The 15,269-nt window shown below is 35.4% G+C and overlaps 1 protein-coding gene across 1 annotated transcript in view; it reads right to left on the bottom strand.

Moving 5' to 3' along the window:
- SNTG2 (syntrophin gamma 2) overlaps positions 1-15,269 on the bottom strand; it is a 194,157-nt gene that overhangs the window by 100,960 nt on the left and 77,928 nt on the right. Inside the window, exons 6-7 of the mRNA XM_085056753.1 lie at positions 2,569-2,612; positions 2,417-2,458 (exon numbers count right to left, since the gene is read on the bottom strand). Coding sequence (XP_084912879.1) covers positions 2,417-2,458; positions 2,569-2,612 — 86 coding nt within the window. The remainder of the gene's footprint in view (positions 1-2,416; positions 2,459-2,568; positions 2,613-15,269) is intronic.

The raw sequence follows: 15,269 nt of genomic DNA, 5'->3' as shown, positions 1-15,269 counted from the left end.
ATCAGAAAAAGCAAGAAACATATTTTCTTCTCTCTACGAATGGCTTATCACTATGGTTGGACTAGTGGAGTAATTCAGAATCTCTACCTTTGCCAGCAGTGTCCCTTTTACCAGTCTGTGGTGGGTTGACTCCCATTCCCCCCCGCCACTGGCAGGATGGGAGAGATGGGAAGAACAAAGCAAGAAATCTTTCACAATTATGACAATTTCATTATAAAGACAATTTAATAACTTAAGTAAAGACAAAGGTAAAAAACAAAACAAGTGATGAAAAGACAATCAGTCATGACCTCCTGATGCCCATCCAGTCTCTGAGCAATGGCTCTTTCCTCCAGGAAACACTCCCTACAATTTTTACTCCTGAGCATGATGTTATATGGTATGGAACATCCCTCTGGTCAGTTCAGGTCAGATTTCCTGGCTGTGTTCCCTTCCAGCTTCTTGTCCACCCAGCCTACTCACTGAGAGGGGGAAAAGTGAGGAAAAGAGAAAGCCTTGATGGCCTGCAAGCAATGATCAGCAATAACAGACACACTGGCATGTTACTAATGTTGTTTTAGCCACAAACTAAAACACAACACCATACTGTCTGCCACGAAGAAAATTAATGTGGTCTCAGCCTGGACCCAGCACACAGTCCCTTGGATCACACAGTACAATTCATAACCTTGAGTTAGGTGTTTGAAAAAGAGGTCTCCTGCACCCAGAATGGAAGCAGCAAGAAGTGTCTTCAAACTGTATTGGAGGATGATGTTTCAGAAGTCCCACTTTGAAGTAGAAGACTGAATTTTTAAGAGACCATGGTGCCAGATGCATATAGAGCAAGCCAAAAGAATGAATCAATAACCTTTGACAGGCTCCCATTAAGTATTTTGTATGATGTTAACAAGGTTTTGTAAACTTGAGCCCAGAGTGAACGAAGAATGCCTTACATACAATGCCTCATTGATGAGTGTCATTTGAACAGATGTGCTGGAGCACCTCTCATTTAAGTGACATTTAGAAAACAGGGCATCCTCTACAGAGAGAGAAGATGTAGGTATGATTTTCTAAAAGTTGGATGAGTCCTCCATCCTTAACCTCCTGCTTTCTGGACAACTACAAATAATAACCATATTACTATATTAATAGCCTAATATGTTGTAACAAGCTTAATATGTTATATACCTTCATCAGTGGTGTTTCTGGTGCCCAAACCTTCTTTTTAAAATATTTCTTTGAAATTGCAAACCCACCATACTCAAATAAAGAGGACTTTATCCCAACCATTATTTCATATAAATGCTAAGACATAATTTTGATAAAATAGGAAATAATAAATCTTTCATTCTCTCAGCAGCTTTGGCAACAGCCCACCTCATTTCATAGAACCAGCTCCTTCCTCTACTACCAACACATTTTTTAACCCCATTGTGATTACAGTAACAAGCTGTGGTAGTAGCAAAGTCTCTTTGCAGTTCTATCTCCAAGCCCATTGTGATCTCTACTCCTTCTGGGGTTTCCCTCAGCCATATGACTTACAGTTGTTCCAGGAAACTTTGCTTAATGCTTTTACTGAATTCTTATGTACAGGGAAAGGAGCAGCACTATGCATTTGTCTCTCATTCCTCACCTCTGTGGTGTTACATTGAGAGTTTGGGAGCACTTGGTTTTTACAAGCAATCCTTAAGGGAAGTAACTTACCATTGTGTGAGGAATAACTTTCAGGAAGTTTAATTTTTTTTCTGTGCAATAACAATACAAACAGCAGGAGGGCAGTTCACCAATACACAATAGACCTGATTGTGCTTTACTAAGATTGTCTGTAAGAGATTCAGCTTGATGGTATTAATCAACACCAAGAAAAGGACTGCAAGATCATGCAGCTACATTTTATCTTGACCTAGAGACATCACCTCCAAGTAATAAAAGGAAGTTAATTCCTTTGCCCGTGTAGCTTCTGTCTTGCTGATAAGACTGTCAAAGCCCATGTCATTTATGGTTTGCTACAGATGCTACTCTGAGACACAGCTGTCAGTGAACCAACTGATGCCTGCCATAAACAGGCAACAGGGGGTAACAATTTTTATCTATATCGCCTTGCACTGCAGACTGGAAAAGCATAGCACATCAAGTGAATGTGAACTGGCTTTGTTCTCATACAGTCAATCTGATAAATGAAAAAAATCAGTAAAACCTGACCACTATGCAATAAATTATTTTGTTTCAGGTTAGACCAAACATTGTGGTGAATTGTATTTCAAAATAGAATTAAATATCTGGAAAAGTTTTAATAATTAAATATATTATAAACCTGACTATAGCACCATCTTTATAGTAAAAAAGAGTAAATTCATTTGAAACAAGGCTAGAGACAGAACAGTTTGGACATAAGATATTCTGTACACCAATAAAAAATCAAAGTGGAATGACTTACCACTTCTTCATGGGTAGCACTTTCTACATTTATACCATTAACCTAAAAACAGATACGATAGGGAGAAAATGATTTTTAATGTGAAGTTAATTACTGAAATAAAAGCAAGTATGAAACAAATGTCTGCAGAAAAAAAGTGAACATTTACTGACCTGTATTATTGCATCTCCTATAAATAACATTCCTGTCTGTTCAGCTGTGGGATTACAGAAGGAGTAGATTATAATTGATAGTAGTACTTAAAAAAAAAAAGCTATATTCTCTTCCAGCAATTGGTTTAACATACTGTTTGTAATCTTCATTTGAAAATGATTTGGTTGTGAAAATACCAATCACTATTCATCCGACAAAGGTAATAGATTCCTAGCAATTTTAAACAAATGAAGAGAGCTACTTTCCATGCATAGAAAACTTGTTTAGTATGGAATGCAAATGTCAATTCTCACTAATGAAGGATTTCATTAAATTATGTGGAAAATGTGATTCACACTTTTCATTATTCTTCCACAAAAGAGAAATAGGGCTTTCTGAAACTACTTAGCAATTCCTTTCCCCATGAACAAATTTACAGGGACTGCTGTAATTAAAGAAGTTGTGCCTAGAATTTAATACAATTCCTTAAAATGAAGTTTGAGTTAGTTTTGTCCCTAGGAATAACATTATTCCAATCTGCAATTTGCATGTTTCCCGCTTTAGAGAGTTAATGCAAATAATGTCATGAAACTTCAAACAATTCTGCATAGATACAAACAATGACATTTTTGAGGTCTATTCTCTAACTTTTAAATTTTTTACTTTTTTTTTTGGGTGGAATTTGAGCACGTTTATGTCATGAAATGTATTACTTAATTAAAAGTAAGGCTCTGATCCTCCAAGACTGATAGTATTAAACAAGGCGTATTAGTCTTATATATGATCTTTAAGCCCACAGCTTGAGGCTTGGAAGAATGCAATCAATGTTAACAAAAACAGTATTATGAGAAGTGGAAATAAAGATAAAAAAGAAAGAAAAACTGCATACAATATACTTGATTTCTGCAATATAGCTCTTGCTACTGCAAATGTACCTTTGTTACAAAAAAGAGCTTTTTTAAAAATAAATTTTTCATCTCTTTTGGAAGATAAAAGATAATAGTTCACTAGTCAGTACTTAGGAAATATTTCACTATTTATTTTAAAAATCATGCTACAAGTTGCTTTGAATGTCTTTACCCCACTTCTCATCCTATTTTGTATTAAAAAATATGCATATAATTTGTAATAGCTGTTAAATTTGTAATTTAACTGAATTAAAGCAGTTCAAAACCATCACAAAGCAATCCAAAGTAGCCTATCCTTGGCACATACATGTCTAGAGGTGCTGAACATTAGCTTGGGCATCTCAATACTAAACTTCTATTTAAGATGTTAGTAATACATACACCAACAGTGAAAAATGTGAACAATTTTTAGTTCAATGCTTGTGTTAGGGCCATTGGGCTGTTTTAGAAAATTGGTAGCATACTTCAATTGGAGATAGAAGGAAGAGGGTGAGTTTGAAATTCCAGTCGCAGCAGAGCAGAAGAGGACAAATTCAAAGGATGCATGCCTTGTCCACTGTGTCTGATTGACTCAGAAGCAAGTGGAGAAATTTTGAGCATGTTTGTATTAGCAAGCTGACATGGCTTAACCTCAGCTGGCAACTATTTACCATGCAGCCATTTGCCCAACCATCCTTCCCAACCCCATTCTTCCACCCCATGCCAGCCCCTAGGGATGGGGAAGAGATTTGAAAAAAAAAAAAAATAAAACTCGAGGTTGAGATAAGAACCGTTTAAGAATTGAACTCTTATATAATAATAGTAATGGAAAGGAGACAGCGTGCAATAAAACCCAAGAGTAACAAGTGATGCACAATACAATTCCTCAACCCCTGCTGACTGATGCCCAGCCCATCCCTGAGCAGCAATTGGCATCTCCCAGCCACTTCCACACAATTTATATTCCAAGCATGAAATTCTATGGTATGGAATATTTCTTTGCCATGGAATATTTCTTTGGCCAGTTTGGGTCACCTCTCCTGGCCATGCTTGCTCCCAGCCTCTTGTGCATCTGTTTGCTGGCAGAACATGAGACAGTGAAAAGTCCTTGATTTAGGGAAATCACTACTTATTTATAACTAAAATATCAGTGTGTTATCAACATCATTTCCATACTCAATCCAAAACTCAGCATTGTACCAGCTACTAAAAATAAAATTTATTCTATCCCAGCTGAATACAGGACAAAAAAGGCATGTGTGATCAGGCAGAACAGAAAGAGATCATGAATCAAAGCAGTTGATGCTGAGGCTCCTTACACCCATATTGTAAGCCTCAGGGATTTTAAATAAGATCAGACTGGTCTTCCAAACCAAATGCTTTCAAGGGAAGAGAAACTGCCCAAGGAAAATTAGTATAAAAAGCTTTCTGTTTTGTGGGTCCCTAAGCAGCCTATCCTAGGGCACACTAGTGCTGCACTGTGATGTGCTCCTGCTGCCAGTAATAGCTGCAAGAGGCCCCAGTATGCAGAGGCAGACCTTATTTACAGCTACTGCAATGGTCCCCGAAACTGGAATCAATGTAGAACCCCAGCAGCAACCAAACAAGGTGTAACACAGGGAGATTGGGTCCTCAACCTCCTGCAGGAGGACAACCCTCAGTGCTAATCCTTGGATATTACTCTGCCTGTGTAGGGGTTGCAGTAGGATTCATGCTCCAACTCCCTGCAGCAAGGCAGCTGCATTTTTTTATGCTTCAACACATTCCAGCCAGATGATCTGCGGGCCACAGATGTGATGAGGGTGGCTCATGTGGACAGCAGGCAGTGCTGCTTTCCTGAGGCCCCGTGTTGTTGGCTCTGTTGGTGGTCAAAGTAGCTGTTGCTTTTGGGAAGATCAGCTGGAAGTGGCAATATAGCAAAAAGTACAGTAAAGAAAGAGATGTGGGAATGTGAGAGATGAATTTGGAAAGAATTTCTGTAGAGGTGAAACCAGAAAAATGCAGGGCAAAAAAAGCAAAGCCTACTGAACCAGAAAATGTTTGTGCAAAAGCTGAGATCCTGATGGAAGAGTGCATGAGGAAGGTTTGCAGGCAGGTAGGTAGGTATTATCATTCTCCTGGATACTCATCTATCTGTGATCTACTGCATGACACAACAGCACAGTTGTGTAACTTTGTCTAAGTCTTCTGAGAAGACTGCTCAGTTGTAACAAAAGTTACAATAAAATACATAGACTAGTATTCAGGCAAAAAAGGAAAGACTAAATTCTAGATACAAGGTAAAATTCTTGAAACAGTGCTAGTTAACAGCTCAAGGCTTAAAAATGAAAAGTGAAATGAAAAGGCATAAAACCTCAAGGAATAAAACTGGGTAAATGGAGGATTGTAACTTGGCAGCACAGAAAATTCCCTTCCAGGGAGCAGCAGAGGCTAAACCTTTCCCATGGGACTGTTGACTGCCAGGTCAACAAAACCCATTGCCCATTCCACAGCAGAGATGAATACTGCAATGTCCCCAGATACTTCATTTGTGTTAGCCAATACATTTTACAGTTTAAGAGCACAAAGCAATTATATCCTGTTTGCAGTCTCGAAAAACAATCAAGACTGTCCACATAAGTAAATGAGAGAAGGAGAATTATGTGGTCAATACCAAACACTCTGAACTGAAACAAGCACAAAATTTGGGACAATCAGAGAATTTTCTCTAGAAGTGCATTATGCTGCATACTAAACCAATAATCTGGACACTTGCTGCTGCCATCATGGCTATGCCTTCGTGTCTGATGAAACACACTGGGTTTAGCTAATGGTCTATAATGTAAAATCAATGATGATTACAAAAAAATATGTTTTCCACAACTCAAACTGTAGTGGCTGTGTCACCACAATGTAGAATTTACAATATAGTTTAAAAGCATATTAGAAATAAAGTGACTTAGAAAACTCTTTGGAGAAAAAAGTCAGTTTTGTTTCTCTAAGGCATACTATAAACAAGAGAAGACATCTATTCATGCTTTCATGAAGTCACATTCTCTCTACACGACAAAAATATTAAGTAAAATCTTCCAGGTATGTGAAACTCTTTCTCCCACTGGCAACATCCTCATCCACAAAGGTGCTCATGAAAGGCTGTTCTAAAATTATCAGTTGCTATGTGTAAAATCAAGCAATACTAAAAACAAAATACTTGCAAAAGAGCTTTGGACTACCAGGGAGTCCTTATTTACTGAAACAATAAATATAACTTTTTCAGAATCCAGTTCGCCTCTTGAAGTTTTACTTGAAATAGTATTTTAGTAGCAGTGAATTAACACATACAGAAAAAAGACTAAAAAGAAAATAAGCACAAAGTAGTGATAAGCAGAGATGTACCAGGTTGTAAAATTAAATGAAGCATGTGTTACAATAACTAGTGCTACATCACCTTTACTCTTCCTCTTAATTATCTTCAAAAAGGTTTAATGCTGATTAAATGCTGTATATTGGTTAAATTCAAAAGAATAACTGAATGGAAGGAAAGCATGAGGGAAACCTAAAAGGGCTTATGTTGAAATAAGGGTATGAAAATAACCTTTAAAAAAATTAAAATCCTATTTTTAAGAATACTAGATTTGAAACACTTTCCCAAAGATAAATGATCCATCATTCTAATCTTTAAAAAAATACACCTCAAACAGAGCCATGAACTATTAAAATTTCTTTTGCACTCAGTGAGAAAGGAAAAGAACCAGTAATTCTTTCTAGTTTTCATTTGTTTACTTTTCCTATCCATTAGGACTGAAGAAGGGCTCTATTAAATTTTCCAAAATTTGAAAGGTATTGAAATAGAAAATTTAGTGAACAGAGTCTTAGAACATTCTTCTTACAACTAGTTACTTGATGCATATCTCTAGAAGATTTGAGTCCCTAGATAATCTGGTATCCTTATATTTTTCAAGATTGGTCAAAGTACATATTTTCACTCAATTTTTGTTGAATTCCTGAATCACATGAGAAACATACAAGGTACTATATCCTATGACAAAAAATGCTGCTTAAAGAACACACAATGAACTGCACTGACTTCATGGACTTATCAATCCATAAGGTTAGCATTAAATATATGCGTAAGTATTTAACTACATAAATAAAATCTAAAGGAATAGTTAAGAAACTAGATGAAAAGACAAGACTGGAAAAAATTAGTATTAAGGATGCAAAAGACTATTCCAACATATCCGGATGTATCTTTCCCTCCTCTCCCATGAACTGGAAGTAACTACACTCATGACTATAAAGATACACCTGCTGCAAGCAAGAGCTTTAGTCCGTGATTTAAAATACAACTATATTAACTCAATTATTGAAAACTACCTTGTTAGGGAAGCTTTTAGCCCTAAACATAGTCTTAACAGGACTTGTATAAATTTAATTTCTTGGTTTAAGAGAAAAAACCCACCTTTCAAAATTTCTATTTTTGACCATGAAGTTTCCTTAGCTTAGTTTTCTTTCTCCTCTTTATTTGTGTCCCATTTATCATGTAAGGAAAAGCTGTAAATCGCTCAATGATGCAATGTGTTTACTCAAACACCCATTCAATTATTCTCATGTTTCCCACAATGAACCAAGTGACAGATGTGGAACTGAGACTCCTCTTCCTCTACACTTTTCCTCGGTGCCTGTGGAGCAAGCAGTAAGGGAACTCATCTAGAAATGATCCTAAAACTCCTGTATCTACCCATGAAGGAGTCACTTCTAGAGCTAAGCATATGCAAGCCTGAAGCACAGAAGCTCAACATGTTTTAAGAATCAATGCAATCTGAGACACAGAATGAGTGAGGTGAGAAAGGTACTGGACACAGGGGTAGGCAAAGGCTGGGCAGAGCAGGGAATGCTTTTCAACAGGAAAAATATTACACAGCTGAATGTTCTGTGAGGATAGGTGTTAGATATTGGCTTTGCTCTTTCACCTTCTCCTTTTAGATGACCTCAACAAAAAGAAAAAAAAAAGATTTTCAAAACATAATGCTCCCTAGAAGCTTCTACTGATAAAACCATTTTTATCTCAAAGGCTAGAACTGAATACAACCTGAAAAGAAAATTACTGTACCAGCAAATTTCCAGTCCTATTAAGGGGATAAACTTAGCTTTATTACAAACAAATAAAAATTGCCTTATATTTTGTGTATGCCAAAAAGTAAAATGAGTAAGTTGTATAAAGGCAATAAGGAATCCAAAGAGCATACCAATGGGCATTAAGGAACCTTAACCTTAAAACCATAATCTGTTTATTCTGTGCCATGATTTTTAAAAGACAGATGGTATTATAACTGTTTTCTACAGCTAATTTCAAAATAATACGTCATTACCTTTGCCTAATAAATCAGTGAGGCTATGTTACAGCCAAAATTTGCCAATTTTTAACTGAGGTGGGACAATAGCTGCTTATATAATAAAACTGAGAAGACTAGAATCTGGAATAGTCCTTGGCATGACACTGTCTTTAATTAAATGTGCTTTAAAAGGCAGTATGAAAAAAGTATTATAGTTTGGGTTTTTATTTCTATCCACCCAATTCTTAGCAGTAACTGAAGCAAATATTATTTAAAGGCTTTTCAGTGGTTTTCTAATTGCAAACAGGTTTGTGACATAGGTTATGTTTCCAGTCTATAACATGATCTGTAAAAAGTACCAGCATACACTGTAATTAAACTGATTTTATACCTACTTTAGGAAACAAAAGGAGAAAAAAATCAAATGGTCTGAGTTTCCTAGAATTCCACATATTTCTGTGTCTCGATTCAAAGATTCTAAAGCCAAACCAAATGGCAACATAATTCTTGTAGGTGTATCCAAACAAGTAGATGTTTCCAAACTTATTGATGTTGCAGCAGAGAGAGAACACAGGAATGGTTATCACAATTAATTCTTATTAGAGAAAAATACTTTCCATTTTACATTCAGTTCTTGATCATTTGATTTTGCTTATAAAAAAAATCATCAATTATCAAATTAAGGAAACAAAATTGGAACATTATTTACTTTAATTTTAAATAATTACTTTAAAATAGTTTATTAAAGTAATTACTTTAAAATCCTACCTTTTTAAGATAAGTCATGACCACTAAGATGTGACTATAATAAAAGCAAGGCAGAGTTTTTTAAAATGTATTTTCAGAAAATTTGAAAGTGATACATTACTATTGCCATTTATTACTTGGGACTCCTACCTAAACATGGTCCTTGAGTTTGAAAACAAAAGTAAAAACACTCACACATTTCCCATGAACAGAATTCAGAAGTAAGTAGCAATAACTAAGAAAAGCAATTGTTATAATTATGAATAGGTTATCACTATGAATAAGTTATATTTTGTTTATATAGTAAGTTTTATTAGTCAAGCATAGCTAAGACTCAGTTAAGAGTCAGTGAAAAGCTATTTAAAATTGCAAAAATTTATTATTTCCATAAATATGGCTAGCAGTGTTAGAAGCTCTAAAAATTGAAGAAATTTTTAAGTGATATTAGGAAATAATATCCAAAAATTAAACAACACGCAGCTTCAAATGTCTTATATTCTAATGAAGCCTTATGTTGTAATGAGGCTTTCTTTTCCATGATGGCCTTGAATTCAGTCTTCACCTTCATTAGCATAAGGTACAATACAAATTTTTCATCCATTCTGCCTTTCTTATAAACACAAATACCTCTGTTTGCACTTAACTCATCCTTAATACTGAGCTTGCTGGCTCAGTGGAACAGATCGCCAAGGCTGATGAAACTAAGGTGAGTACAGTTGTAGGAATGAAGGACCTCAGCTGTGAATACAACCATACTGTGCAGCTTGGTGCAATCTCACATCAGGTCCATCAGCTTGTTCAGACTAGGCTCAGTACCCTGGGGGATGACTGGAGTCCACACAAAAAACCAGAAGTATACCTATGGAGGAGGTATCCATTTCACACAATTTTACATCAAACCAACTTGGTTTGGCATGTAAGGGAAACTGTTAAAAGCCCTCATCAAGTTGATGCCATGTCCTACAGACAGTCCTGAATGCAAGCAGCCAGGATGTGATATTTGGACACAGTCTATGTTTGCAGACCACATGGTTTCAAGCCAAGAAAGTTTCAGTTGCTGAATATCTGGAGTTCATTCCCATCCTGCCAGGGTATGCAGTCAGAAATGGACCCAAACCAGATTTTTCAACACAGCAGAATGTAAGTTATAAGCCAACTTTTTTGACAGAAGTGGGAAAATGCATTCAAATTAAGATTTTAATGAATTTTGGCTCTTAAGGGAGTTTTTTTTTAAACTGGCACAATGCAAACTAAACCTATTCCATCGGGTTTTACTTAATTTTATTTACCTATTTTCATCATGCCTAATGAGCTGAAACCACTGTTATGTTTCATTATTGCTGCTTGTCTGACATATTATTCACATATTATACATGAGGCAGAACTCACAGCAGTAGTCAGATTATTGCAGAAGGTCTCACAAAATGAAAAGTTGAATCAAGATGAAAACGTGATTGCTAACTGGATAATTATGCAACATGAAACAGTACTTTATTGTCTGATATTTAAACAACCAGAACTTCCAATATTATATGCGGTAAATTACTTGTACATAGGATGAGGTTAGATTTCAAAATTCATTTGGTATACATTTCAAAATTGAAATACATTTCAAAATCTCCACCACCTAGATTCCACAAACTCATAAAGAATAGCAATCAAAAATAGGAATAACATAGAAAAAGATGTTAACACATGAAAGCTTGTACTCTTTATCCACATATAGTGTCTGAAGGTTCTCCAAAGCACTTTCAATCGATCCGGTGAATTCACTGTTAAACAAGTAAACCTGACTGATAGGATTCTTTTTCAGCTTCAGGACATTTCATTACATATCTCTAAGGACAGGACTCTACATTTATTTGACTAAGTCCACAGCACTCTTTACCCTAAATAAACTGCTAATATGAATTATAGCACATACATAAAAATATTACACACCTAGAAACGAATAGCAAATCACCAACCATTGTACGAGAGAGTATAATGTACTACATCTTAAATCAGTTTCAAAAGGAAAACACAAGAAAAATAATACTGTATTAAATTACATTAAAAAAACCAACAAACCAACTTGAATCAGGCTTATAGAATATTACTGAGAAGCTTCAACAACACTAATTCTTTTCATAATCTGGGAGATTATCAGCAATGTTGCTAATACACTGAGTCAATTGGATGATTCGATATATGGGTAGGAAAAAAATCCTGGCTTTGGAAGTGAAATAATTTCCGACGGGATAAAAATTACTCTGTAGCTAATTATATCTCTTTACTTTTGAATTTGTAACTGTTTGCATTTACTTTTTCTCATTCTGTCTCACATGGAACTTTCTTCCCTCTGCAACCAACTTTAGCAAAAGCTCTGGAGGTAGGAAAAAAATGTAACCTTTGTTAGAATGGAATACAGAATCCATAGAAAAATTTAAAAGGCCAAACTTGTTGATAAGTCATTGGCATTAGCAAAATTTCCTCTGATACTGATGAGGAGGACATGCTCAAGGAAAACTCAGGATATTCTTTACTGTGATTTGCAATACACTGGACATTAGTGTTCAGCACTGAGTGACAACTGAATCTTGTATTTCAGCAATGTAAAGTTATGTTCTTGAATTGAGAGTTTTTGTGTATATTTCAGTGAACTTGTTCAGGAAAGTCTTACTAGAGAGTGATCTAGAATAACTTAATTTGAAATTTATAAACACAATGATCACAGCTGAGAAGTCAGAACTCTAGGTGTAATATTGATAAACACTGCTGCTACAGAAGTGCTTCTGCGGAATAATGAAATCCTATTGAAAACTTCATTCAATTTCAAAAACTGAAGCACTAATGCTGTCAGCTGATGCTTCGGTCAATACTGAATCACTTATCCAATGTTTGAAAAAATTAAATTGTACAAAGATAGACAACTGATTATTTTATTTAGATAGCACAAATGTTATAGAGATCTTAAAAAGGAGCAACTGCTTTATTCTATTATGCTTCTACTTTTGGAACTAAAAGATAGTACAATATCCAAACAAAGTGGGGTTGTAAACATGATTTTACAGTGTTGTCATATAAAAAGCATTAAATTTCATGAAAAGCATCTCAAATTGTCAGTCATTTTAGAAAATCAGTTCTTTAGTCAATAAGGAGAATTTTAATCATGTAAGTTCAGGTATTTTACTCAAGTACACAAAACAGTAAAATCCCTGATAAGATATTGGATTTTTATGAGGCAAATTATTTATTTTCAAATGTTACTGCACAATGAAACTTTTTTTGTGTTTTAAAATTCTGTATATTTGCATGAAGCAGCAATGAATCTCACTGCTTAACTAAAAACTACTCTTAAAGCCAGCCAATCAGTTTCACTGTTATTAGTACCTTGTGTAATGGAAGTCCATTGCTGATTTGTCCACATTATGAATATACAGATGGTTCAGTCCAAAACTTAGCTTGAGATAAATCTGTATGGGTCTCATCTCTCCATCATGCTTAACACTTCCCCTTATTATATTCAAAATGAATATTTTCCCAGATATTCTGTTATATGTAAATACATCTGTATTTTGGTATGCATGTCTGTGCATTTATATATATATATATTAAATAAATGGAGAAAGAACGCACATATTTGTAGAACACTTCTTATTCTCTCATAAATAATGTTACCAGATTGTTTTCTCTTTCATTAAAACACTAGAAACTTAAACCAGAAATACTGCCTCAATGTCACCTGTGAGATAAATGTAGACATAGTCTCTTACTATTAATTTCCAGTTATATATGATACTAGAAAAGTAACACTGTGAATAGCCTTTGATATTATCTTCCTCCTATACTGAATAACAGCAGGAGTTTAAGATTTGTGAGATCATATACCCAAAAAAAAGGATTTGCAGTGTAACAAGGTTTAGTACTTCTAAAATTTTTCTGGAAATCTTTTGATGCTTTTTAGAAATACTTATTTTCTGGAAGAAGCAAGAAAACAAAAAACTCCACTCTGTTTTCTGTTGCACAGAAATTCAGTAGCCAGAATGGGAGTGCTGTAAGCCACATGCCACAAAAATAATTTTTATCACAGATCTCTGATCTTTAGCACCTGCAGCACTACATGAATTGCAGACTCATTCAGGCTGGAAGTGGCCTCAGGAGCACACTGAAACGAGCCTGAATACATGCAGAAAGAAATGCTGAGAGCCTCTTCTCCACACCAGAGGGGCAGCTGACACTACATAGACAACTTCCTTCATACCTTGCCAGGAGTGTTGAAGTCTTCATTCCATTCACTGATCCAGCCAGGAACATTTCATATGGGCTTGCTGTGATATACCACTACCTCTGGCTAATAACCACTATTGATTTTGGAGTCTACTCAGACAAAAGACTACAGATCCTAAAACAAGTACCTTCTGAGGAGAGATTTTAAAATTTGATGTAGAAATCTGACCCCATAAAATTGTTGTTGCACTTGTTATTTTACAAATAAATACACATCAAGAAAAACTACTCGCAATGTACAAAACTCCAAATGTATGTATTCTATATAAAAACTCACTGCTAAGCATGATTAAAGGTACTATACCCTAAGAGGGCTGGAGGTAGCTTTCCTTGTTGGTGATTAATTTGCTGAATTACTTCCCTTAGAACTGCATGTTTATATTAATTTTGCTATTATTATTTTAATGCATTTTTTTCTTGGTATGGTTTATTATACTGTATATTTAAGCAGCATATTACTGTTCCATATACAGTAACACAATTGACATAAAAACAACTTCTTTTCCTCACTGCAGAAACAATATTATAGAAAGAATCATTATAATGAAATATGTAGGTACTGTACACAGGAAACTTGAAGCAGTGCTTCCAACAGTGTACAGGCCTAGACAATCCATTCAATATTCACCAGGTATCAGATGAAAATGGATATTCATTTCAAGTAAAAAAAAGGACCCCTGAAGAAAATGCAGAGGAGAAAAATGACCACACTCTGCAACCTAGTAAAGCATGAGTCTAAGCATGGTGTCAAGCAAATGTGCTTAATGTCCATTGGAGCAAAGCAAGAAAAGAGCCAGATGAGTTCAAAAGATCCTGTCAGCAGCTTTGAGACACTTAAGGAGCAGGACATGCACTGAAGATCACAGTGCCTGTCTTTTGTTGAAGGAAAAGTTATGTGAAATGGATAGATTTATACTAGGGAAGAGAGAAAACACATAGAACCTTATAACAGAAGGATAACACATCTTAAAATATGTAAGGGAATGCCTCAGAAAACAGAAGAACAAAGTAATCCTCAGGTCCATATCCACCAGAGAAGAGAATATGACTTTGCTTTTGGTCATCTAAGACCCTTAGTACATATTGCAATTCAGCAACATGCAGCCACATGCAGCAGCTCTACTTTTCCTCACACAAGAGCCCCCTTTGTTTTCCAGACCAGTTTTCCTACTTGCCAAGTTGAGTCTCAAGTCTGAAAAAATCTCCCAAAGATTCCTTCTGCTAGATAAATGTCAGTGTAATACTTAACTGGAATAGACTGTACTGATTTAGATGTGTTATCTTCATCACAATAAGCATTACAAATCACCCATTGCTGGCACCTAGGCACAGTTAGTCATACCATAGAGCAGTGAATTACTCCGTGGGGAAAAAAAAAATATTTGGTCTGTATTTTTTCTATCCTCTGCATTATTGAAGTTAAGTACATCAATAGATTTCCTGTGTCATACTTTTGTTTTTGCAAATAACTTTACCTATTCTGTTTATAAAATAACTGTCTTA

The sequence above is a fragment of the Lichenostomus cassidix genome, chromosome 3 (genome assembly GCF_008360975.1).
Source record: "Lichenostomus cassidix isolate B80296 chromosome 3, HeHo_3.0, whole genome shotgun sequence".
Lineage (NCBI taxonomy): Eukaryota > Metazoa > Chordata > Aves > Passeriformes > Meliphagidae > Lichenostomus > Lichenostomus cassidix.
The sequence above is the reverse complement of the archived record's forward strand: the minus strand, read 5'-3'. Positions and strand labels throughout refer to the sequence as shown.